We start from the raw sequence: 27,888 nt of genomic DNA, 5'->3' as shown, positions 1-27,888 counted from the left end.
GTGAGTTTTTGATGCGTTCGTGATGTGTTTTTGATGCAGTTTGCGTTTTATTCTGTCCAGCAACAACTTGAAAAAAAAATGCAGTGTGTGGCAAAAAAAGTGTGTGCAAAACACAAAACGCATTGCAAAAAGCACTGCAGAAATGGATCAAGCGCAAACTGCATAAGTGTGAACCTAGCCTTAAAGAGATTTTCCCTCACTTTCTGTCCCTGGGACAATGGTTTTTCGAGACCGGAAGTATAAAAAATCTGCACAGTAACAGAGACAGGAATACAAGTCTAACAATTTAACCTTCCCTTACTTAACGGGAAAAAAAAGCATTTTATTTTTGTCTATGTTGCTGTTGCAAAGTCCTCCTCACTTCCAGTCTGGTGAAACATTGTCTGTAGGTCAGAAAGTGAGAATAAATCTTTCTAACAGAGCCCCAAATTGCAGTAAAAATCCAATGGAGGCTCTAAATCTTCCCTACTCTGTCATAAACTATGAAACAAACGTTCTGACTTGACACTTAAATAAATAATCATTTAAAAATAAATTTTCAATATTTGTATATCTGTAGCTGTTATTAATATAATACCTAGTGATTCTGCCATGTGCAAACACTTCGTGTCATAGGGGTGACAACTTCTGTCCCTGTCTCCCAACTGCGATTTCGCATTGCAACCCTGTTACAAGAACTTATCACAGGGATTACAAGTGACAGCATCAAAAAACATCACTCTGGCATATTCCACTATTTTCATCACCAAGAACCCCACTCTGAGGCTCAGTTCCCACTAGCTTTGTCAGCAAGCATCAGACAGGTGTTTTGGAAGTGTTTTTAACACTTCTCAAATGCCTATGAAAATTCTACACATGGCAGTACACAGTGCTGTTCACACTGAAGCGTTAGTGTTGCGCTGTATTGCGTCGCAGCAAAACTGATGTCTTGTGTCGAGTCAGGAGGTGTTGAAGCCTCCCATTCAAGTCTATGGTGCCGCTCCGCAAACGCCTGGCAGTGCGGTGCGGTTGGAACGCGGTTGCGGAGCGTTAATGCCATTGAACTTCATTATAGGCATTTGCGGTGTGGTTTTAAGGCTTGGCAAACGCCTATCAACCACCTCAAAACTGTGCATGGGGCATTTGGGGAGCGTTTGAGGAGCATTAAAAACGCTTCCTAAATGCCTGTCTAACGCCTGTCAAACGCTATAGGGGCATTTGGCAAGAGTTAGAAATAAAGACAAGTGTGAACGAGACTTTATTAGTACAACGCAGCCGTCACTAGAGTTCATGCAGGTAGACAAGAAGTGGCTGCAAAGAGGCTGCATAAAATGATACAACAAAGAATGTAGAACATGTAAAAACAAATATTTTTATTTAAAAAAATGGCAATTGTTTACGATACCCAGTGCTGTAGCAATTTAAAGGCCAGTCATCATTTTTTTTTTGTTAAAATAGAGAAAGCAAACAAAAAAAAAGTGTATGTAACACATTATTTAACTGTCTACAAATATACTTTTATTTACTGAAACATTATCAAATAAACATTTCCATTACTGTGCAAAGAGTCCTAATAACTATGCAAATGCATCTTTCCCAATACTTCAAGAGGAACTGGCAAAACATCAGGATGTGAAGTCAGAACCTGTGTAAATGTAATTAGGGGAGGGTTCTGAAGGTACAGTTAAAAGCAAGATACACATAAAAAAGCCAGTGTCTGCCAGACTAGGAGCTACATTCAGTTAGCAGGGTACCACTGGCAGGATGCCTTCCTACACAGTCACTGTAACCACAGGCAGCCAATGGTTTGCTGGCACAGATGATTACATTTATATCACTCTGATTGGATCCAAAGGCTGCAGTGAGAAGAACTTACTGGACAAACCTTTCTACAATGATTTTGAAAGAGGGGCGGTAAGATTTTTTTATTACAGGTTGTCAATTTATGCAATGCTTTACATATATATATATATTATTATTATGATACAGTATTTATAAAGCGCCAATAGTTCGCTTAGCGCTGTACATTACAAAGGGGGACAGAACATGTGACAGAACAATACCAATACAATGCAAAACATGAGGGGATCGAGGGCCCTGCTCTTTCGAGCTTACAATCTAGGAGATAGTACATTTGCATCAGTCCCTAACCCTCAAGGGGTGTACAATCTAAAGTCCCTAACTTACATACACATACTAGGACCAATTTTACACAGGATCCAATTAAGCTTCCAGCATGTCTTTGGAGTGTGGGAGGAAGCCGGAGTACCTGGAGGAAACCCACACAGGCACGGGGAGAACTTGCAAATTCCTGGAGGAGTTGCCATGGTTGGGATTTGAACCAATGGCCCTGGTGCTGCCAGGTGGAAGTGCTAAATATTTGGCCACTGTGCTGCCCCAATATGAATCCTTTATAACTTATTATCTCTTGAGCAGGTAAAAAAAAATAAAAAATGACGCACAACATTATATAGTGTTTAGATATTTCACATTAGTTTAATGCAACCCATTCTGTTCAGCAACCAGTCTTCTTTTTACATTGTACTGTGGGAAATATAAACTGATAACAAAGTGTATATTTAGTTTGTAGCTGATTTTAGCTTAGTCAGTGTTGCTTCCTTTTTTTTTATACGTTGTAGCATTTTCTATCATAATATTGTACTGGTAACCAGGGGCGGATGAACAACTCATGGAGCCCCCAGGCAATAGGAGATCATGGAGCCCCCTGTCCTCGCCCACACTCAAACCACACCAAAAAAAGCCTATGAAAGGTACCAGGGGCATCTCATGGGGCCCCCTACTGACCCTGGGCCCTCGAGTTCCCGAATGGTCAGTCCGCCCCTGCTGGTAACACATTTGGCTTTCCTTCTACATTATCTAATTCTATAATAATAATATTAATAATAATAATAATGATGATGTTGGACAGGCAGTTTATGTGCCTATGGGGGACTAGTGATTATAATATAACTTAACTATCCAAAATTAGTTGTAATAATTTATTTAAATATCTTTTTGGTATTCATACACTCTTATTAGTTATTTGTATCATAATTTGAATTAATTTAATGGCATTAATTTAATTATTATTTATTGAGAAATATTTAGGAGCGCAACATATATTTGTAGATATTTCCATACACAGTTGTTATGTGTTTCATGTTTGCGATCCTCTAGAAATTATCACACCTGTGGCTCGCAAGTTATTCCGATTCATTTATACCTGTTAACTATCCAAAAATATTCTTTTTTTCTCAATAGCTAAAATGTATCACCAGGTAGATGTACACTGGAATAGGCTGAGCCTTAGATTAATCAGGGAGCATTAATCCACAGAAATGATTAAGCAAGCATTATAGCTTGCTTATTGCGATGGATGAGTTGCCACCCCATTCCTTAAATACTGAACACACATTAATTACACAGGTTCTGTGGCTAATTAAGGTGGTAATTAAGCTCACTTAGTGCCTTATCTCCATTAATTTAGCCTCAGAACCTGGGTAATTAATATGTGCTCGGTTTTAAAGGGATGGGGTGGCAATTTAATGAGTTATCCTTGATCATACTAGATAACAAGCTTTGAATTTCTATAGGATGTATAGCGTTTATTACATTGTGTTTGTAGAGATCGATCATTTAAACCCCATTTGAAAACAGTTGTATGTATTATACTCTGTCTATTGTCATTCTCTCTATAATCTTTCTATACTTACTATTCTTTATACATACAAAAGATAAATCCTACCACTGATGTTCGCCTGATGCCATTACTGTCTCCTGCCTTCATTACCATCTCCTGCCACAACTTCTGCCCTGCCACCATTACCATCCCGTGTGTCCTCCACAGCTCTAGTCTGCTTCTTCTACACTGTCTGGGTACCACATCTAATGTTTCAGCAGTTGCTCCTTGGCTCTCATATTTTCATATTTTTTCATGCAGGGTCAGTACTAAATGGCCTCTCAGTGTTTACGTTTTTGTGCTGCTCTGGTACTTTCAGAGCGCAGGGTCACTCCTGCAGTGCCCCCCAATGTTTGTGGTGTATTATGCTGCTCTGCAATTTTGAGGTGCCATACCTAATAATGATTATGCAGCTGCTCTTCAGTTGTTAAAATTACAGTGCTTGATGCAGGCTAAACTATGCTCTTTGTCTCCCATTTCTCAGCCGATTGCTGTGCCAGGTAATCTAGAATGTATGTGACCACGAAAATGAAATAGTGAAGTCAAAGGGCTATCTTTGGAATGTGAGGTTGTAGTTTTTAACCACTTGCCAACAGTGCTATAACTGAATGATGGCTACAGCGTGGTTGTCCAGTTCTGCGAGGGCATCATGAGACGTCCTTCCAGAATGTGCCTTCCCGTGTGCCCCCAATGTTAAAAATTTCCTACGGACACAGCTGATCACATGATGAGGTAAGAGGCCAATCACAGCGGCCTTTTGCCACGTGATCAGCTGTGTCCAATGACACAGCAGATCACAATGTAAATAGAGTTGACGGTTATCGGCTGTACTTTTCCTCACGCTGTCACAGGAGGAAAGTACTGCCCATAACTGGCAAATGGCACAGAGGATATCTGCACTGATCATCAGGGCACTGATGATCAGTGCCCAGCAGTGCCACCCACCAGAGCCCAGCAGTGCCTCCAAGCAGTGCCCATCAGTGCCACCCATCAGTGCCCAAAAGCAACACCGATCAGTGCTGCCCAGCAGTGCCACCCATTAGTGCTGCTCAGCAGTGCCTCCCATCAGTGCCCATCAGTGTCGCCCATCAGTGCAGCCAGTCAGTGCCACCAGTCAGCACCACCCATCGGTGTCATCCATCAGTGCTGATCAGTGCCTCCTCATCAATGCCCACCAGCGGCCATCAGTGCTGCCTATCCGTGCCACCTCATTAATGCCCATCAGTGCTGCCTATCAGTGCAGCTTCATCAACGCACATCAGAGAAAAATTACCTGTTTGCAAAACTTTATAATAGAATCAAAGAAAAACTTTTTTTGCTCTTTATGTTTATAATGTAAAAAATAAAACACCCAGTGGAGATGAAATACCACCAAAAGAAAGCTCTAAGTGTGTGAAAAAAAATTTATAAAAATGTAATGACCGCGCAATTGTCATTCAATATGTTACAGCACTGAAAGCTAAAAATTGGCCTGGGCACGATGGGGGTAAAAGTTGACGGTAGGCAAGTGGTTAAGCTGTTTTTGTTGGAACTTTGTATACAATACAATATGGTACTGCACTGAAAGAAAATTGTGTTAATGCTATGAAACATGTTTTGCCACATTTTACATCACTCTAGCATGTTCCTTCTAGATAAATAAGTGTCATATTTATCAAGTTAGAATTATTCAGATCGAGGTGGTGCTGCTTTATTAAAGTCAGGGAATAATATACACTGAAATCAATGTGCTGCTAATGACATGATTGTCAAGAAATAGTTAGATCAATAAGAAGCAAAGAGCTGAATAACTGTTTGCTTAGGTAAAATTTTCATTCATGTCAGCATTTTCCTTTCTTTCTTTATACTTTATATGCGCAAGATGCAGAGCTAAATGGGTCCACTTCCACTTGAGAATCAACACAAAGAAATGTGGGTTTGGTGGGCATCTATACGTTTTAACCTTTCAATGTATCATTTTGGATATGATACGTTGAATCCCCATTTCAAGCTAAGGGCTCATGTACACGGCAGCTGCTGAACTCACGTTTAGGAGCAGTTGTGCGTTTATTTTCAGCAGCCCCTGAACTCTCCTTTATGTGTTCTTATGTGTCCATGTACACATCGTCATTTACAGTAGTTTACAGACAGTTGAGTTTACAGGCATTTTCTGGAAAGCACAATAATTGTGTTCAGGAGTAGTTTACCAGCATTTCAAATGCCAAAAGCTTGTAAACGCGTTTATGCGCGTTTGTGTTTACACGCTTTTTTGGTTGGTCCATATCCAGATGCTGTCCAGAGCCTTTTGTATTCATCAAAAATGCATGCATAGCGTCTTCCATGTATTCAAATGGACTCGGTACACCAGTGCAGTCAGTTTCAGGTTTCGTGTGAAGGAAAAAATGGTAGAACGTGCTGCATTATGCTCATGAAGGGATCCATAGTGAATACAACCAGAAAAGACAGGTAATCTCAACACATACTGCTCTCTCTGCCTCTGCTCTCTCAATTTCTCTCAAAATGTCTGAAATAGTTAATTATTTACTATTTGTCAGTGCATTCTGGGCATTTGGGAGGGTCTCCTGAGGTCTAAACACAAACGCGCATAAACGCGGTAGGTAAACTGATGTTTTTAACCTACGTTTTCTATCAGTCAGTTTCCAGAGGTCAGAAGAGTTTTTCAAATGCCCCATGTACATGAGCCCTAAAACGTTTATTTCGTTCTGGCTACAGTGGAAAAGGGTTGGAATCTCTGTCAACTTTTGACTTCCTGTCTATTTGACATGTGTCAGACGAAACAGGAAAAGTACCTCAGTATAGGTACAGACAGCAATGACAATAATTTTCTAGTTGAGAGGGGAAGGGTTAGAATTTCTCTCAGGTGTCTGTATCCTCATTGTGAAGGAAATCTAAGCTTTTTGAAATCTAATAGATATTCTAAATATTCTCCACTCTGTCCAAAGCTAAAGCTAGATTTAAAACTAACTGCAGAGAAACAGCTACATGCACAGTTTAACCTCATCCAACCAAGCATTTTAAAGCATTGTCCAATTGCCATTGTTTCCTCCAGAGATAATCCAGAGCCTGAGATCTCCATCCTTTTCCTTTGTTCACACATGCAACACTTAACCTCCCTAGCGGTATGATTATTTCAGATTTTTGGTGCTGAAAGCGGTACCATTATTTTGCATGGAAATATGTAGTTTTTTGATTGTAGGCTGTAATTTTTAGGAATAACTCACTGAAATCTGTCCGAACAAGAGTCTAGTAAACATCCCGGGTATGATAAAATTTGAAACACGAAATCATAAATTATAATTTAAGAAATAATTATAAAAAATAATAATATAATAATAAATTTAATTCAATAATATAATCAAACCAGAAACACTGAAATTTGAAATATAGCTCCAAGTTCGCACACTGCTGAGCAAAGTCGCAAAATCGTTTTCAGCGTCTGATGACAAATTTCCCCACAAATCATTATCACTCAATTCTGCAAGTGGTTCTAATTTACTATCGCTGTTCTCTAGCTGGTCTAAAACCGCTTTTGACCTAAAGGGACGCTTTTTGGACGCCATGGACGTTTCTCAGTTTCCAGGCAGAAAGAACAGACAAAATGCAGGCAGTGAACAGGACAAAGCACTAGGGACAAAATGTATGTGAAATGGGGTGAAACAGCAATGTGTTTGGAAAAAAATGACATTTTTAAAAATTTTCAAATTTCCCGCCGCCGCCGCCCGTACGTCCCGACGTCACAGGGACCGGAACACAGAAGCCGGATGCCGTCATCGGCCGGAGGAGATGGCCGGGGATGCTGCAGGGGACACATCGCGGGAGCACAGGACAAGGTAAGCTCTGCAGGGACTCCCTATGCAGCGCCGCATGGTAAGCCCGAGTGTAGCTCGGGGTTACCGCTTTTGGTACTGACATTTTACCCCGAGCTACACTCGGGAATACCGCTAAGGAGGTTAAGGTGGGAATACACAATTAGAAAATCGACCGATCAGTCATCCGACGACCAAGAGGCGTTCGTTCGTTGGTCGAAATCATGGCCCACATGAACCAATCTAAAAAAGTTAATGTTTATGAAGATTCCTTGGACATAAACATCTGGGTATTCTTCAGTTTCCGCTCATGGGTGATAGTGCTTGATAGATTTTTTTCGTACAACCATCGTACCACCGCATAGAAAATCAGTCGTTCGTATGCGAAACGACAACATTTTTCAATGTTCAACCGGATTTTTACGTTCACAATATCGTTATCAGTTAAACCATCCTGCTTATCAACGAAAAGAAAATCGTTCAATCAGTGGTTCCGCAAAATTTTTTGTACGATTTTCTTATCGTGTGTACGGGGCATTAGGTGACAGAAGCACATACATGTACACACCTGCCTAGCCAGAAAGTCCTTTTACGAAAGTCAGAGAGTGCTTTCATGTCCAACTGTCCCCTGAGGTCTATGGCCACCTTGGCTTGGCTTTCAGGGGAGTCAGTAACAACCACGTTCAAGCACACTAATTATCAAATACACTTTCCAGCATGTTGTAAAATCTCTGGAAGAGTATATAACACACTACATAAATCCATTCTCCAAATTGGGAATGATTGCAGCAGGTCCCATTGTTATAGTGCTGTAGGAGAGGGTTGTCTGATGTCCACCTGCTTGTTACGCTCTGTGAGGCACCTACCCATCAATGGCCAGCTTTAATTTACGTGGTTGGTATACGCAAAATAGCTGTATTGCTTTGCTCTGTTCTCACTTGGTAAGATCCCTATATTATAAAAAAAATCCAACAGTAGGCAACAGAGTTCATACAGATGGGGGGCACACAAAACATCCAGGAGGGTAGGAACAGAGTTAAGAACTGTGGCAAAGAGATCTAATTTTTCCAGTATACAAGATATATTTGAAGACATGGGTAGATACACCCAACTAAGTTCCAAATATAACTAAACTATTCCATTTAGGTGGACTGCATGCATCATACACCTATCACCCATAACATGACCACCTACAATAACCCATATCCACTAGACCTCTGAAGGTATGCTGTGGTATCTGTCACTAAGATGTCAGTAACAGATCTTTTAAGTCCTCTAATTTGAAAGGTGGGGCCTCCATGGATTGCATTTGTATTTCTAGTACATTCCACAGATGCTCAATTGGATTGAGACCTGGAGAATTTGGAGGCCAAGTCAATACCTCAGACTCATTATTGTGTTTCTCAGTCCATTCTTGAATTAATCAGACCAGACCATCTTCTTCCATTGCTTGATGGTCCAGTTCTGATGCTCATGCTCCCATTGTAGACTCTTGACTGTGGACATGTGTCAACATGGCCACCCTGACCTATCTACAGTCCCATATGCAACAAACTACAATGCACCGTGTGTTCTGACACTTTCTATCAGAGCCAGCATTAACTGTTTCAGAAATTTGAGCTAAAGTAGCTCTTCTATTGGATCAGACTATACAGGCCAGCCTTTGCTCCCCCTGTGCATCAATTACTGTAGCTTTGGCCACCCATGACCCTGTTACTGATTTTTCTTCCATGGACCACTTTTTGTAGGTCTTGACCAATAAAGACCAGGAACATCCCACAAGATCTGCAATTTTGGAGTTGCTCTGACTCAATCGTCTAGCCATTACAATTTGGCTCTTGTCAAATTCAAACGCTTGCCCATTTTTTCTGCTTTCATCAGCTTCCGAAAAAACATGTTTACTTGCTGCCTAAAATATCCCACTCATTTTCAGATGTCATTGTAATGAGATAATTATTATTATTATTATTATTATTATACAGTATTTATAAAGCGCCAATAGTTCGCTCAGCGCTGTACATTACAAAGGGAGACAGAACATGTGACAGAACAATACCAATACAATGCAAAACATGAGGGGATCAAGGGCCCTGCTCTTTCGAGCTTACAATCTAGGAGGGAGGGGGTGGTGGCACAGGAGGAGATAGCTGTGGGGGATGGAGTGGTAGGAAGAGTGGAGGAGGTCGGCAAGTTAGCAGGGGGTGGGGTAGGCTTCCCTGAAGAGATGGGTTTTCAGGGTGCGCCTAAAGGAGAGGAGAGTAGGTGATAATCTGATGGGTTGGGGCAGGGAGTTCCAGAGGATGGGTGACACCCTGGAGAAGTCCTGGAGGCGGGCATGGGAGGAGGAGACCAGGGAACTAGAGAGAAGGAGGTCTTGTGAGGAGCGGAGTGTGCGTGCTGGGCGGTACTTGGATATTAGGTCGGTGATGTAGTTCGGGGCAGTATGGTGGACAGCTTTGTACGTCAGCGTTAGGATTTTGAATTTGATCCGTTGCACAATCGGAAGCCAGTGGAGGGATTGGCAGAGGGGGGTGGCGGAGACAGAGCGGTTGGAAAGGTGAATGAGTCTGGCAGCCGTGTTCAGGATGGACTGAAGAGGGGATAGCCAGCGGCGAGGCAGGCCAGTGAGGAGGGAGTTGCAGTAGTCGAGTCGTGATATGATGAGGGAGTGGATGAGCTGTTTAGTGGTTTCTGGGGTTAGGAACGTGCGGATTTTGGCGATGTTGCGGAGGTGGAGTCTGCACGAGTTTGTTAAAGATTGGACTTGGGGCTGGAAGGATAGGTTGGAGTCCAGAATGACACCCAGTACTCTGGCCTGCAGGGCGGGTTTGATGGTAGCGTTGTTGGATGTGACGGAGAAATCAATGGGGGGTGGTGTCCGGGCTGGGGGGAAGACAAGAAACTCGGTTTTGGAGAGGTTCAATTTAAGGAAGTGGAGCGACATCCAGTCTGATATGTCGCTCAGTAGGTGTGTGATTCGGGCTGAGACCAAGGGGGTGAGGTGGGGGGTTGAGAGATAGATTTGTGTGTCGTCGGCATAGAGGTGGTAGTTGAAGCCGTGAGAGTGTATGAGTTGGCCAAGGGAGGAGGTATAGATGGAGAAGAGAAGGGGCCCGAGGACAGAGCCTTGAGGGACCCCAACAGAGAGGGGGAGTGAGGGGGAGGTGGTAGCATTATAGGTAACGCTGAAGGAGCGTTGTGACAGGTAGGATGAGAGCCAGGAGAGAGCAGAATCTCTGAGGCCGAGGGAGTGTAGTTTTTTGAGGAGGAGGGGGTGGTCGACTGTGTCGAAGGCCGCAGAGAGGTCAAGGAGTAGGAGCACTGAATAGTGGCCATTAGCTTTGGCGGTTAGCAGGTCGTTGGAGAGTTTGAGTAAGGCAGTTTCGGTGGAGTGTAGGGGACGGAAGCCGGACTGTAGGGGATCGAGGAGGTTGTTGTCGTTGAGGTGAGAGCATAGGCGGGTGTAGACGAGGCGCTCGAGGAGTTTAGATGTAAATGGGAGCAGGGAGATGGGTCTGAGGTTGTTCGGGTCATTGGGGTCCAGGGAGGGCTTTTTAAGTATGGGGGTGATGTGTGCATGTTTCAGAGGGGAGGGGAAAGTGCCTGAGGAGAGGGAGAGATTGAAGATGTGGGTGAGGGAGCGTAGGATGGAGGAGGAGGAAGGTCGTAGGAGTTGTGAGGGGATAGGGTCGAGGGGGCAGGTGGTGAGGCGGGCATCAGAGAGGATCTTGGAGACTTCCTCGATGGTAGTAAGGTCAAAGGTGTGGAGTGTTGGGGGAGCTTCAGTATGAGGAATGTAGGGTGGGGTGGAAGAGGAGGTCAGAGCAGTGGTGGGGCTGTGGGAGAGGGGTGATGAGGGGGTAGCTGAGTGAGGGTGAAGGGGGTTGGAGAGAGTTTGAGCAGCGACGAAGTCCCTGCGGGTTATGTCGAGGGGGAGGGGGGATAAGGGGGTAGCTGTATTATTAGTCAATATTATTGACTTTACCTGTCAGTTGTCATAATGTTATGGCTGACCAGTGTACGAGGCGGTATCAAAAAGTTTCAAGAGTTTTGTAACATGCCAACAGATGGCAGCACAAGGCTGCATGTACAGTCACAGGGAGCACCAACCTTCATAAGTCAGTGTGCCAGAAGATATCATCCTGTGTACATTGGCAGCTGTGCAACTGGTGCTGTTCTGATCATGTGCGTTACCATGTCTGCTATTTCATCATGGACAGCAAGTTGGAACAAAGAGCTAACGTTAAATAAGGTATTTATTAAAATGTAGTCTTTTTTTTATACTTGTGTAAAAAAAGAGAAGTCAAAACCTACACCCTTTTCTTCTTTTTTTTGCACTTCTATGGTAAAATCTTGTGGTCATAGAGGTTATGTCTCTTATAGTGATATTACAAAAACATATCCTGCATTATTTACAACATCAAATTCAGCAGACTAATCTAGTTGCAAAATCATCTAGCCTTATCATAATAGTTCACTTCCCTTCAAAGCCAAATATAGATTTGGTTGTAAAGTTTTTGTCTGTCAATGTTTTCTTGTCAAATTTTTCCAAGTGCCACATTTATTTTCTAAGCAAGGTTCATTAGGATTTTTATATTACTCCTTTTAAACATGGCAGTTTTTTTGTTAATATTGATAGGTTTATTGCCAGAACAGAATCATTTCATGTTTATTTGTTAATTAACCGCTTCCCGACCACCTTTTAGTAGAAATACTGCTACAGGGTGGCACAGGTGTAAAAAAATCACATATATATATATATATATATATATATATATATATACGTGATTTAGCATCTCCGGGTAGGCGGCGCACGAGAGCTGCGTGCACACCCTACCCACACCACCATGGCTGTCAATCACAGGATCCCGGCCCGCAATTACTTGCCGGCACCCGGTGATTTCCAACAATCTACGACGGGTAGGAGAACTGTTTAGTTTACTAACAGTTCTCCTCCCTGTCAGCTCGGGCACAGCACAGCCATCCAGCGCAGTGTGAGTACAGTGAAGTACACACACACCACCCCCTAGTAAAACACTCCCTGCACACAATTAACCCTTTGATCCCCTGTCATGTTAACCCTTTCCTGCCCAGTGCCGTTAGAACAGTGTCACTGCTTTTTTTTTTTTTTTTTAGCACTGATCACTGTATTGGTGTCACTGGGGATGTCAGTGACACCAAATCAGTTCCCCCAGTGTCAGAATGTCCACCACAATGCCGCTATAAGTCGCCGGTCGCCGCTATTATTAGTAGAAAACAAAATCCCTATAAAACGCTATAACGTCCATGTAAACCAATTAATTTACATGTATTGGGGGTTTTTTTTTTTAGCAAAGACATGTAACAGAATACATGTTGGTCTCAATTTATGATGAAATTTGATTTTTAAAATTTTTTTACTGGACATGTTTACTAGCAAAAAGTCCAAAATATTGCTTTTTTCTAAAAAAAATTGTCGGGTTTTTTTTTTCATAGCGCAAAAAATAAAATCGACACATGTGATCAAATACCACTGAAAGAAAGCTCAATTTGTGAGAAAAAAAGGACGCAAATTTCATTTGTGTGCAGCATTGCATGACTGCGCAATCGTCAGTTAAAGTAACGCAGCGCCGTAACTCAAAAAATGGCCTGGTCAGATAGGGGGTTAAATTCTCAGGAGACCAAGGGGTTAAGACATTTGGCAAAGATCAAAAGGCAAAGTGGTTTATAAAGCTAGGCTTGACAATATATAAAACAACAGCAATTCATTACCTTATATTATTAATCATATTCGGTTCTAATACAGTTGAAATATATTCCTACTTTGCACAGTGTATGCATTTTAGATTCATAACATCAGCTAGAGCTCATCTATATATACTGTACTTGTGCAATGAATGCTGGAACATTTTATCTGTTTATTTGATATCCTGATGGCAGCAAACCACTGTGTCTTCTAATAAAGGGAAGTTGACAGCCCATCAGATAAATTGATGAAATGTACTTCTTCCTTCAAATTTTTTTTAGTACTTCTGATGAGAACTGTACATTTTCCCAGCCGTGTGGAAGATCTTATTGATATATTAGAAGTGACAGTCTTGATAAAGTGAGCTGTCAGATTAGCAGAAGTCATGAATGGGTCAGGTTGTCAAAGTACACTATAGTGAGCTCCTTCTGTACACTCTGCATGCCTGACTATTATATTGACCTTCTGACACTGACACAGGACAAGTATGCACATCAGGAATTCAGAGTGAAGTCATAAAACAGAGAATTCAGAGAATCAGCATGAAATCCAGGCAATTAGCACTTGTAGATTAAGTAATCAGCAATCCCATATTTCTCTCAGAAAAGGTTTCCTTTATTGATTAATAACCTAAAAAAAATTTTCATTAGATAAAAAAAAAGCTAATAGTAACAATAACAGTATGCACTGTGAGTCAGGGAATGGCTGACATAGACAATAACAGACATTTCGTTTTTAGGTTCCATTTAAACACATTTGTTGTTAGTTCTACAGGAGAATTCATACAGACTCCCATCAAAAATCCTTTGGCATGTAACCCGAAAATACAGCATGCCAGGCTTGTGATTTCTGGTGACAAGTATCATAACAGCTGCAACAATATAATTTAGAAACATACTGTCACAAAGGTACATTGATTAATCACTGTAACGAGCTGTCATATGATCAGGATAGAAGGATCTGATGTCACCAGCTTCTGCTGACAATTCACTCATGTCAGGGTTTTCTGATGTTAAATTATAAATTTAAGTGGTTGTAAAGGCTAAAGCCTCCACCACCCTGAATACTTACCTGAGCCCCAATGCTATCCAGCAATGTACATGAGAGCCTCAGCTCTCCTGAGACTTTCCCTCCTCATTGGCTGAGACAGCAGAGTGAAGCATTGGCTCCCCCTGATGTCAATCACAGTCAGTGAGCCAATGAGGAGAGGGGGTGGGGCTCTTTGTTTGAGTGGACACACAAAGCAGTTGCTTGGGAACAAGCCTGCTTGGGTGTCTCCATAGCAAGCTACTCGCTGTGGGGGCACTTGGCAGGAAGGAGGGGCCAGAAGCGTTGGTGGGGGACCCAAGAAGAGGGTAATCAGGGCTGCTCTGTGCAAAACCACTGCAGAGAGCAAGTAAAAATGACATGTTTGTTATTTAAAAAAAAAAAATATCAGCCTGTAGTATCACTTTAATGAGATATGCAGAATGAACATCTGCTAAACTTAGTCACAGGTGTTACAAGTCAAAATTAAAGATCTTTGAAGACTTGTTTTACAAGGACATATAGAAAAACGCAATCAAAGACATTTCACCACTGAGTACCCAATGGGTAATATTTGTACTTAAACAGCCGACATCTGAAGGGTCCATGCACACTAGCTTAAAAAACACCAGTGCTCTTGGTAGAAAAAAAAACACTAATTTTTTTGTACTAGCATCAAGGCACATTTAGGCACATTTAGTGTTTTTTTCTGCCAGAAAACTGCTCTCAAAAACATAAACCAGAAGGGTTTTTTTCTGTCTCTAAAGGCAGAGCCTAAAATATGCCTCTGAAAGTCCTAATATGCATGGGCACATAGGATAACATTAGTTGCTTCTACAGGCAAAACACAAAACTCCTCTAGGAGCAGCTTTTTTTTTAAGCCAGTGTGCATGGACCCCATGAAGAAACTCACTTTAAACTGTTTGCAAGGCATTAGCAAAGGAGCCAGTTTTATGGCTATGAAAGACACATCTGTGGTTTACTATTTATCCAGCTAAAAGAGGAACAACACTTTTTGTATGTCCATCATAATGTCAGAGACCATCATTTGTTCTCTGCCAAGAAATGCTAATGAACTATAATGACACTAATCAAATCATTGACAGCTTGAAGGTCTGTTGGTAACATCTAAAGTACAGCACTTGGTGTAATCCATAAAATGAAGATACTTTATTGGCTAGATGTAAAATACACTTGTAATATACTAACACATTTCGGCTGCTATGAGGAAGGCTGTTACAGCAGAAACGCATGAGCATATTACTAGTGTGTTTTAGATGTAGCTAATAAAGTATCTTTATTTTACAGATTACACTTAATACCAGCTCAACTTAATTTTGGATTCCTTGGAAAGAGTAGGGGACACTTCAGCCTGAGCCCCAGTTTCCAGGCACAAGAACCTGTGTGAGCAGTAGAGTTTGGATATTGTATATCCTTATGTTCTGTTGGTAACATCTGCTCAGAAGGTTAAGTGGAAGGGACTTTATGCCAAAATAAATTGGAACAGAAACCTGATGGGACCTGTAATAGTATGTTAGGATTTTTATCCTAGACACATAGGGGTTTATTTACTAAAGCTGGAGAGTCCAAAATCAGACTCCCTTCTGCATAGAAACCAATCAGCTTCTAACCTCAGCTTGTTCAATGAAGCTTTGGCAATGAAACCTGGAAGCTGATTGGTTTCTATGCAGAAGGGAGTCTGATTTTGGACTCTCCAGCTTTAGTAAATAAACCCCATACTGTTTGTATTGCTGTTCTTTTTAGAATTTCAGAATTAAATTGTTGTTATAATTTCACAATATAAATGTATAAATGACTCAGAAATGTAATGGAATAAATATATATATATACTGTGTATATATATATATATATATATATATATATATATATATATATATATATATATATATATATATATATATATATATATAATTCAAACACTGCATGTATAGGACATCAGAAGAGCTAAAATAGGAGATCCTAGTCTTAGAGTGCCATCTGGTGGACAGGTACAGTCAACACTTAAACAAAAATTAAGTTAGTCTATAGAAATACCTTCCAATCACATGTGGGTAAATATTCTGAAATACACCCTCTAGGCTGTCCTTAGATAAGGGAATTTTGGAAATAAAGGGAAGTTTAGAGAAAAAAGGAAGATTCACACACTCAAAGAACAGTCCCACTCCATGGGTCATTATCATCATCCTCTCATATATCATGCTATCTCGAACTAAGACTCTCGATTGACCAATCTCCTTGAAAGCCCTTCGCATATCTTTTACAAGTCATCACATAAGCAGCTTTGTGAATCTCTGGGTGTGGTTCAAATCCCAGCACAAATATATTAATTGTGAAAGTATCATTTAACAATTACTTTGCAAAAATTCTACTCTAATTTCTGAAGTAGATGTATCTCATAGTGTTTTGGGGGGTGGGTTAGAGTTTAGCATTAAGATCCTTTGCAAAGGTTTATTCAAAGGTTCAATTACCACCACAGGAATCAGGTACTCCAGTTAAGCTGTGTCAACATAGTCAGTAGCATAGTCTTGGCCTCCTTCATTCTGCTGCAGAAGAGTAGTTTTAGCACGGTAAAGGTAGACTGCAACAGTCTACAGTTTAACAGCTGGGGACCATATAAACGGTTGAAACACAAGTAGTGGTAATGTCTGCAGCACAGATAATGATGATGATTGCTGCATAGATAAGAGTGATGACTGTACCACAGAAAATGATGATAACTACAGTTCCTCCTCACTAGTGATTAGGGAAGGCAAGAGGTAGGGACCCCTCAGGGGAGGAACTACTTGGCCCAGCTACCTCAATAGTACATAGTCACCAGGATCTTGTAATTAAGTCAGTACTCACAAGACTAAGGGAGCAGCTATGTCCATTCAGATTCCTCCAAATACTTCTAGTGAGGCTGTGCAGACTGGATCCTTTAGAAGAAGTCTTAAGGTGTCAAAGATGCTTTCAGGTGTAGGCCTCCTGACACAACCGGGACCTCAATGAAAATCAGCATGAATCGGGGTGAAGGGGGGTAGCCACCCCAACCTGACAGATTAAATCTCTTCAACAGTAAGACCCTGCTCTTCTAAAGCTCAGACTATTTATCAGCTACCTACTGGACATACCTACCCAGGGATTGGCTGAAGGACAATAAGTATTCAGGCTGCTCATTTGACTTTCCCGCCCCCTAAGATCTAGAAGTCTCTAGAATGCAGGTGGAAACAATCAAACCTGCAGCCTGTGAACTCCAGAACAGCCCAAAGCAATCAAAAGCTGTTCCAATGATTACAGTGGAGTCAAAAAAGAACTAAATATACCTAACATCCTAGCAACCTATCTAGGAGTGTGCTACATATCCATTCATTTTATTTTACGTTAATTTAACACTCCAAATGGCTGGAGCTGGAGGCACTGTTGTATATTGAATAATCAAATTTATCAATATTGCTGACTTGATTAATCATGTAAACTTCTTGACACTGATCTGCAAAGAGAGGAACAATGACAACTTCAGTAAAACAGTTTCCTCTGTAAGAAAACTTCTGTAAAATTTCAGGATAAACCTTTCCATGATACCTGCAGCTACAAAGGTATATATAAATTCTTAAATGTTCTTGCCACCGGTTTACATGACACCTCACTGAAGGTCACCATGGCTCTGCAAAAGCAATCAGCACCATCGGTCAACTGTACTGACAAATGGACAAGGACAAAACTAAACCACACTATTATAGATTTTACAATAATGTGAAATCTATAGAAAAAAAGTAACTTTGCAAAAGCTAAAACTGACCATTCTTACTTTTTACTAAACATCCTCTTTACCATTCTCTGTTCCTCAAAATACAGATACAAGAAGTATAATATGTTCCAGCTAAGCAAAATAGACAAAAAAGTTGAAGGAAAAGGTTGTTCACTTTTCATTAATACATTTTTACAGGCAGATATACTGTTTTAAGCCTGGTTTCACTTCCTGCTTAGGTTTCCTTCAAAAACAGTTTGTGATTGACTTCTTTCCATCTGGGTTCACTGCTTTATGTCAGATAATAATATAGTGTCTAGGAACTCCGTTTCTGATCCAAGGCACAAGTAGACATGGCATGATGCACATACTGTAAGAATTTTAATTTAATTGACATGAATAGCAAAATGCAGGTCAACACCAACAAATTACAGTAAGCAAGACACTTTTTCACAACTTAATTACTTTCAGCAATCAGGTTCTTCAGTAGCAATGTATTTTCTCATACACATAAAGTTTGCTGTGCACAAAAATGCAGCAAAATGCATAACAACACCTGTAGTATACACACAGCCTAAATGTTACAGGAACTAATTTTACAAAATGAACTCCCTACCTAAGCCAAAATTCTCCCCAGGACAAATCCCCCCATTCACTAGTACAGATTTTCTCCCCCAGTACAGATCTCCCACCTATTACCGATTCCTTCTTTCAATACAGATCTCACACCCAGTACTGATCTCTCTCTCAGTACAGATCTCGCCTCCAGTACAAATCTTCCTCCCCAGTACAAATTCCTTTCTCCAATACAGATCTCCTTCTCTGATACAGATCCCTTCCCCAATACATATCTCCACCCACAGATCTCCCTCTTCAGTACACATTCCCCCCAGTACAGATCCCCCACCCAGTACAATTCCTCTCAGAGCCTCTTTAACTGTTTGCGCTGAACTGCCACTGCCTAACAGGCAACAAGAGTGCAAGGGGAAGAAGAGGATGCTCGGGGGATGGGGGGAAGGATGCTGGGGGCAATTGGACCCCTTAATGCCACCTCTATGCTCCTGCTGGTTTATGTAATTATATGTATGGGTGAATATATGTTAGTTTTAGAAAGCTGTCAGAGAAGGATTTACTTAATTCTTAAGGTAGAACTCCAGGTAAAATGTTTCTTATAGTTTTACAAAGGGAAGGCTTAGCAACAAAGTGAGGAAAAACTCATCTTTGACAGTTGTCACAGCAACACATGTCCTAGTTGGAACATATCCCCTCTACCATTTTGATGAGGACTGTTTCCTATTGCTTTCTATGTTTGTAATATTGGTCTTTATAACACACAAGGGTGGATCTCCTCAGTGAGGACATGGGCACAGCTCTAAATCTGACAGAGCTAATCACCCTTCCACATTCTTTCCAACAACAATTTTTTGCTGAAGTTCAGTATTTTGCATTATATAATTGGCTTCCTGTCCAGTACTTTGACAGAAAAAAACTGCCACATATTCTTTTGTGCTTCCTTTTTCCTAATTTGACAGATAACATAAAGTCATCATAAAAAAGTCCCATAAATGTCATATATGTCATTCCATCTACAAGAATATGAACCTTTCATGTATAGTTCTAAAATAAGTTCTTACATTCCTCACACAATGCCATTTTTTTTGTAACTTGTTTACTTTAGGTTTGTTAAAATGACACCTATAACATGACACACCATTCCACTTGTTGACTCAGCTAACAGTACCTGTACATAGAGGCTGTTGGAAGATGTTTCTTGCTCATTCTCTCATGTTGTAACTCCCAAGCAATCCCTAGAGAGCAGCTGCGAAACTTGATGTAAAAATTCTCCTGACCAACTTTGGCTTTCTGTTCCTTCATCCCTTTTTTCCCACATTACTAACTAATCAGACAAGATATAGATGATATCCAGGTAGGTGGAACAGATAGGCATTTGAAGGGAAAAATATCTTTCAACAGCCTCTATGCACAGGAGATGGCAAGATCAATGGCATGGGTCACCTTAACCACTTGCCCTCCAGAGGATTTACCCCCCTTCCTCACCTGGACATTTTTTGCGATACGGCGCTGCGTTATTTTAATTGACAATAGCGTGGTCATGCAATGCTACACCCAAATGAAATTTACGTCCTTTTTTCCCATGAATGGAGCTTTCTTTCAGTGGTATTTGACCACCTGTGCATTTGTAATTTTTTCCACTATAAATAAAAAAATATAAATAATGAATCCTCTTTAGTCTCAGTGAGTCTTCCCAAATATTTCTTCAGTGTAATTATCCCAAAGTATGATTCATTTCTACCGTATACCTCCAAAAAATGAAATAAAAACTATATAGTGTATTATCCTCAATTAATCAATGATCAAAACCATATATACATAAATAACTATTATGTGAAAAAAAATGTGAAATAGTGAAGCACTCCGTGTACACTTCTATATGAACACTTCTATGTGGCTAGAGCTAATACTCTTACTTAAATACGTGATCAAAAGGCCTTCTAAGAGAATAATCCAATAAGCCAGCAATCTTCAAGATTATCCCACAAACGCTATACATAGTAAAAATTAGATCCAGGCTTTAATGAATAGTCTTAAATTAACCACAAGCCTACCGGGTACTTATACCCCCTTCCTGCCCAGGCCAATTTCCAGCTTTCAGCACTGTTGCACTTTGACTGACAATTGCGCAGTCATGCAACACTGTACCCATATGAAATTTTTATCATTTTTTGTAACACATAGAGCTTTATTTTGGTGGTATTTAATCACCTCTGGGTTTTTGATTTTTTCTTAAACAAACCGAAAACCACTGAAAATTTTGAAAAAAAAAAAAGTTTTTTCTTAGTTTTTGTTAGAAAATGTTGTAAATAAGTGATTTTTCTCCTTCACTGATGTGCGCTAATGAGGCTGCAGTGATGAGCACTGATAGGCTGCACTGATGGACACTGATAGGTGGCACTGATGGGCACTGATGAGGAGGCACTGGTAGGTGGCACTGATGGGCATTGACAGGCATCACTGATGGGCACGGAAAGGCAGCACTGATATATGGCACTGATAGGCGGCACTGACTGGCACTGTTAGGTGGCACTGACTGGCACTGTTAGGCAGCACTGACGGGCACTGATAGGCGGCACTGACTGGCACTGATAGGTGGCACTGATTGGCAGCACTGATAGGTGGCACTGATTGGCATTGATAGGTGACACGGACTGGCACTGAAAGGCAGCTCAGATTGGCACTGATACTTGGCATTGATGTGCACTGGTAGGCATAGATATGTGGCATTGATGTGGCACTGATGGGTACTGGCACGTGGCACTGATGAGCACTGACAACTGGCACTGATGGACACTGACAGGTGGCACTGCTGGGGCTTCACTGATCATCAGGGCACACTGATCATCAGTGCTCTGATGATCAGTGTACATGTCTCCTCCGCGCAATGCTGATTACCGGCTCTCCTCTCCTCTTGAGCTGTCAGCATGACAGCTCGAGAGGAGGGAAATTCCGATAACCGGCATTTCCCTGTTTACATGTGATCAGCTGTGATTGGACACAGCTGATCACATGACCGAGCCGACATCTTTGGCTCTTTCTGTGGATCTGTGATCCGCTGTGTCCGAGGGACACAGCGCACCGCCGATCGCCGCGCTGTGTGCTTCGGGAGCCGAACGAGGAGAACGAGAGAACCACCCAGAACGAGAGAACCACCTTGCATCCATCATATTACTATATGATGGATGGGAGGTGGCTAAAATGACATTAAAAATGCATATATTACCATAACACCATCTCTCGACCAGCTTCTGGGAACGCTAATACCAATATCACCTCAGTTAAGTTGGCTGCTCCATTACTTCCAGTCAACATGTAACGTCCGCCATCATGTCCCTTGACGCATTTCATCACTTCCGGACTTCCTCATAAGGCTTATGATATCAGTATTAGCGTTCCCAGAAGCTGCTCGAGAGATGGTGGTATATATACTGGAATTTTTTTCAGTACTAGTAATGATAGCGATCAGCGACTTATAGAGGGACTGCGGGACTGCAGCAGGCATTCTGACACTGAGGGAGAACTGACTAACTGCCACTGACATCCCCAGTGATGCTAATGCAGCAATCAGTGCTAATAAAAAGCACTGACACTGTACTAATGATACTGGGAAGGAAGGGGTTAACATCTGGGGCGATCAAAGGGTTAACTGTGTGCTGTTTTACTAAGTGTGCTGTGCGTGTTTTACTATGCAAGCATGCTGCTTTGTATTGCTCTCCTATGCTAAGCAATACAAAGCAGCATGATGGTGCTGACAGGGGAGAGATCTGAATTGTTTATATACAGACCTCTCCCCTGTCAGTGTTCCTCGGCAATTACCTGATGATTGACAGCTGCCACGGTGGCGTGGGTAGAGCGGCATGTGCACGCATGCGCCCCCTACCCGCAAATGCAGAATCATGTATACAGTGAGGAACAGAAGTATTTGAACACCCTGCGATTTTGTAAGTTCTCCCACTTAGAAATCATGGAGGGGTCTGAAATTCACATTGTAGGTGCATTCCCACTCTGAGAGACAGAATTAAAAACAAAAAATTCAGGAAATCACATTGTATGATTTTTAAAGAATTTATTTGTCTTGCACTGCTGAACAGAAGTATTTGAACACCTGAGAAAATCAGTGTTAATATTTGGTACAGAAGCCTTTGTTTGCAATTACAGAGGTCAAACGTTTCCTGTAGTTCTTGACCAGGTTTGCACACACTGCAACAGGGATTTTGGCCCACTCCTCCACACAGATCTCCTCTAGATCTGTCAGGTTTCGGGGCTGTCGCTGAGCAACACGGAGTTTCAGCTCCCTCCAAAGATGTTCTATTGGATTTAGGACTGGAGACTGGCTAGGCCACTCCAGAACCTTGATATGCTTCGGGTCGTTGTCATGTTGGAAGACCCAGCCACGACCCATCTTCAATGCTCTGACTGAAGGAAGGAGATTGTTGCTCAAAATCTCACAATAAATGGCCCCATTCATCCTCTCCTTAATACAGTGCAGTCGTCCTGTCCCCTTCAGAGAAAAGCACCCCCAAAGCATGATGTTACCACCCCCATGCTTCACAGTAGGGATGGTGTTCTTGGGATGCAACTCATCCTTTTTCCTCCAAACACGACAAGTGAAGTTTAGACCAAAAAGTTCTACTTTGGTCTCATCTGACCACATGACTTTCTCCCATGCCTCCTCTGGATCATCCAGATGGTCAATGGCAAACTTCAGATGGGCCTGGACATGTGATGACCTGAGCAGGGGAACCTTCCGTGCAATGCATGATTTGAAACCATGATGGCATAGTGTTCTACCGACAGTGACCTTTGAAACTGTGGTCCAAGCTCTCTTCATGTCATTGACCAGCTCCTCCCTTGTATTTCGGGGCTGATTTCTCACCTTTCTTATCATCAGTGATACCCCACGAGGTGAGATCTTGCATGGAGCCCCAGTCCTAGGGAGACTGACAGTCGGCTTTAGCTCCAACAGTTGATCTATTTTCACCAAGCTGCTTGGCAATTGCCCCGTAGCACTTTCCAGCCTTGTGGAGGTCCACAATTTTGTCTCTGGTGTCTTTTGACAGCTCTTTCGTCTTGTCCATGGTAGTAGTTGGCGTCTGACTGACTGTGGGGTGGACAGGTGTCTTTAAAGAGCTCAGACAGGTGCTACTAAGTTAGATTAATGAGTGGAGTAGAGGTGGACGTTTTAAAGGCACAGTAACAGGTCTTTGAGTGCCAGAATTCTTGCTGTTTCTCAGGTGTTCAAATACTTATGTTCAGCAGTGCAAGACAAATACATTCTTTAAAAATCATACAATGTGATTTCCTGAATTTTTTTTTTTAATTTCTGTCTCTCAGAGTGGGAATGCACCTACAATGTTAATTTCAGACCCCTCCATGATTTCTAAGTGGGAGAACTTGCAAAATCACAGGGTGTTCAAATACTTCTGTTTCTCACTGTATATACGTAATTTTGAGCAGCCCTACCACCCTGTAGCAGTAGTTCTGCTATAGGACAGCCTGGAAACGGTTAAAGTGGAGGTCCAGTCAAAATAAAAAAAAATAAAAGTCAGCAGCTACAAAAACTGAAGCTGCTGGCTTTTAAAAAACAGGCACTCACCTGTCCCTCGATCCAGCTGTGTGTTCACACCGGTCAGGTTTACCGGACATCCTGTGTCCCCCGCACTGGCATCTTCAGTGTGGGCACCCGGCTGTAATAGCTTGCAGCTTTATTAAGTGGTGAGCATTACTAACAAGAAAGTGCAGCACTACCTGTCACCCTAAAATCATGTTATATTTGATTTATAAATAGTACTTAATTCATGATTTAATTATATTAAAGGTTGAACATTATTGCCTACTCATTCCACACTTGTAGATCGATCTATCTATCTATCTGTCTATCTATTTATATATCTATCTATATACAGTATCTGTCTCTAAAGTCTTCTATTAACCTGGTACATGTTGTTACCTATAGGTAGATTCCTATGATGTCACCGTATCAGAAGATCTTGGAGAGATTCAGCTAATAAAAATCGAGAAACATAAATACTGGTATAAAGATGACTGGTACTGTCGACACATCACAGTAAAGACTCCTGCGGGAGACTACTTGGAGTTCCCTTGCTACAGGTGGATCAGCAACGATAAAGAAATTGTTCTTCGTGAAGGGACAGGTTGGTATTAGTTGGACTTTAGCATTCAGAATTTTATTAGAACAATATAATAAACAGCAACTCCATGCCAAGCCAATTTTAATAAAAGTTGAAAAAGGTCATTTGCTCCACAATTGCCAAGACAGTAGGCCCAGCAGAAAACATGTGGCTTATGGAACTTGGATAGAAAGGTTGTAAAGAAATTCAAATCACCTCTCCTGCTCTCATTAGATTTATAGGTGAGACCATAAGTGTTGCTCTCAACACATTTTACTAATTATTAAAGCAGGACTAAACCCTCCACCATGTGTCCATTATCTAACTCCCATCATCCTCCTCTGCATCATTTTAGTAGATTTGTTTGCCACACTTACTTTTTTGGTTCCTGTGTGCTAGTGAAGCCCTGCTGCATTTCAACTCATGGGACGTCTAAGGCCTATTTTCACTTCCTCCTAAATCTGCTGCCAAAAGTGCTTTTTAGTGAGTTTTTTAAACAATATAATTCAGCAATGTTATTGACAAGACAGTGATGTTTTTAGGATCTCTATGTCTGGGTAACTGCTTTAAAGTGTTATTGAACCCACATTAGTAAAATCAGTCTATACAGTTTTCTTATTATACTCACTGTGGAGCCTAAGGGGTTAATCCTCCACATTGTGTAAAAAGGCTGTTTGATCCTGTCTTCTCTGATCCTCCCCTTCTTCTACTGTCCCCCAATCCATCTGCTGATAGTACAGAGCCCTAAGAGTCACTCTGCACATGCTCACTTTGGTGTGTATTGCTAGAGAGCTGTTTTTTTTTCTTTGTGAGAATGCATGTGATCTGCACAGGACCAATGAGCACTGTCCAGAGTGTCAGGGAGTATGCAGCCTCATAGGACAGTCAGAGCAGAATGAAAACTCCTCCTACAAGATTAATCAGTGCTCAGCTGGACACTGATAGAAGTCACAAGACTGCTATATATTGCTGATGAGAAAGGGTATTTAGCAGTTTATATTTACTAAAATAATTTCACTTCCATGTTCCTGGTACTGCAGGAGACCAGATATAGTGAATGCAGGGTCCTGGGTTTAGTAACACTTTAAAGAAGATAAAATAACACAGATATTACATTATAGCAACCTTCACGAGGAGTAATAGTCCTTTTGTTGATAGCATAAGAATTGGTCCTGTTCAGATAGTGGCTGCAAGTTCATATAAGGCTGCAGGAATGTTTCTAACATTTTACAGTAGGCAGGAAAGCATTAAAATATATTTTCACTTTTGCATCCAAATTGTGATAACACCTACCTAATGGGAAGGAAGATGCTGGGGAGTTATTGTCTACCATTATTAACTCTGTATGCACTGTGCTGACAGATCTCATTATTCCAAACTAGATTTGAATATTGCCTGTCCTAACAGAGCTTAGGTTCTGCATTGTATGTTAATGCACTTTGTCCCCACATTATCCCTCTTTATTTCACTTTCAAATCTTTGAGAGTATCCTGCAGTCTGCCCAAAGGCCTGCTCCAAAGCAACAACTAGAAATGTATGCATTTTTAGGCATGCTGTGTAAACGGAAACACATAACCAACATATAGAGTGTTTTCCAAAATTTGACTGCAAAAATGTAACTACACTGAAGCCTGCTAGTTCAACAAACCCTGACCATTAAACATACACAAGATCAGCCACGTTCCACCCGTTAATAGAAATCATGATATCATTTTGAGAAGGCTAAAATGAATTGTAATATTTGCTTGGACAATCTAAAATGTTTAATTTTAGATCTAAATTTTAAATGTTTACATCGGCAGCCCCATGTTAGCCAAAAATGAAAGTTTGTTCAGCAAAAAATCTTACACTGTAAAAAAAAAAAACTCAGATCCCCATTAGAGATGAATGTGGGCATCTTCTGAACTCATGTCTAGCTGAACCCACACTTCAGTTGGCCTCTTACACGAGCTGCAGGCCGAGTATGACCCACACGCAGCTTGTTGGAGTACAAAAAGAATGCAGGGTCTGAGTTTGACTAGAGATGAGTTTGGAGGAAGCCCAAATTTAATAGAAGCAGCCCAGGCAGCCTGTTAGCTAGCAGATGCATCGCGGGGGATTAGTCATCATGCCCGCAATCCCTTCTTTTCAGCTCTCCTGCTTAGATTCACAAGAAACAACATTTCATAAACCTCAGCATCCACTGGCATTCTTCAGTCCAATTTTTACCCTGATGTTTGCTCTAATGAAATATATATACAAATGCATACATACTCTATCAGAGAGGAGTTGTTGCCATTTATGAATAAAACAGCAGAAAATTATGATTTCAGTCAACATTGTTTGCACCCCTTATTTCCATACTCTCCTCTCCTGTGGGTGCCAATCCTTCCTGCAACAAAACATACCAGCAAATGTTTTATATAATAGGTTGCAGTTAGGATCCTTAGACTTAATACTATGCTATTTATAATTGTTTTACTACTGAATCTATCTGAATTTCTAATTAGAAATAGCATGAACAAGCCATTGTGCATTTCCCTTTATAAATAACAGAAATGTTCAGGGGAAGACTGACCATTTGGAAACTCGGGCACTGCCCGAGGGCCCGGGGTCAGTAGGGGGCCCCATAAGATGCCCCTGGTACCTTTTTTCATAGGCTTTTTTGAGTTTGAGCAAGGGCACAGGGGCCCCATGATCCCCTATTGCCCGGGGGCCCCATGAGTTGTCAGTCCACCACTGGAAATGTTAGAGTGTAAATATACAAAAAACTGTGAATACAGCTAATTATTTTAGAATGATTGATCTAACCACATAAAAAAAAACTAATCAATAAAAAAAATCATTCCGCATAGCCATATTTCATACATAGTATATAATGAACTAGAAACATGGTAAGTATAATCCTTGTTACATTAAAAAGTACCCAACTCATGTAGCTGTTTTCAGTATCACAAAGTAACAATTACATTTCAGCTGCATACACTATATAGATAGCATATGAATATTCACATACACACATAACACATAACTTGATTGTTTGGGTTTTCTTTGCTATCTAAAAATTGTCCATTAGATCATTGCACCCTGAAGATTATTGAGATGTCAATGGGTCCATTTGTGTATATTCAGCATTCACTATATTCTTAGTGTCCAGTGATTCTTAGTGATATAATGCATTTTTAAGTGATAAACACATGACAGTTTGCTTCACTGGAAGTTTGTAATATGCATTTCAC

General features: G+C 41.2%; 1 protein-coding gene across 1 annotated transcript in view; it reads left to right on the top strand.

Annotated features, from left to right (window-relative positions):
* Positions 1 to 1,703: 1,703 nt before the first annotated feature.
* The window catches only part of ALOX5 (arachidonate 5-lipoxygenase), an 82,567-nt gene continuing 56,382 nt past the window's right edge, over positions 1,704 to 27,888 (top strand). The window contains exons 1-2 of the mRNA XM_089656190.1: positions 1,704 to 1,893; positions 24,496 to 24,694. Coding sequence (XP_089512316.1) covers positions 1,744 to 1,893; positions 24,496 to 24,694 — 349 coding nt within the window. The 5' untranslated portion in view covers positions 1,704 to 1,743. The remainder of the gene's footprint in view (positions 1,894 to 24,495; positions 24,695 to 27,888) is intronic.

This window comes from Staurois parvus, unplaced genomic scaffold (assembly GCF_062004578.1).
Source record: "Staurois parvus isolate SC_StPar_1 unplaced genomic scaffold, SC_StPar_1.0 ptg000894l, whole genome shotgun sequence".
Taxonomy (NCBI): domain Eukaryota; kingdom Metazoa; phylum Chordata; class Amphibia; order Anura; family Ranidae; genus Staurois; species Staurois parvus.
This window is presented reverse-complemented; position numbering and strand designations above follow the sequence as displayed.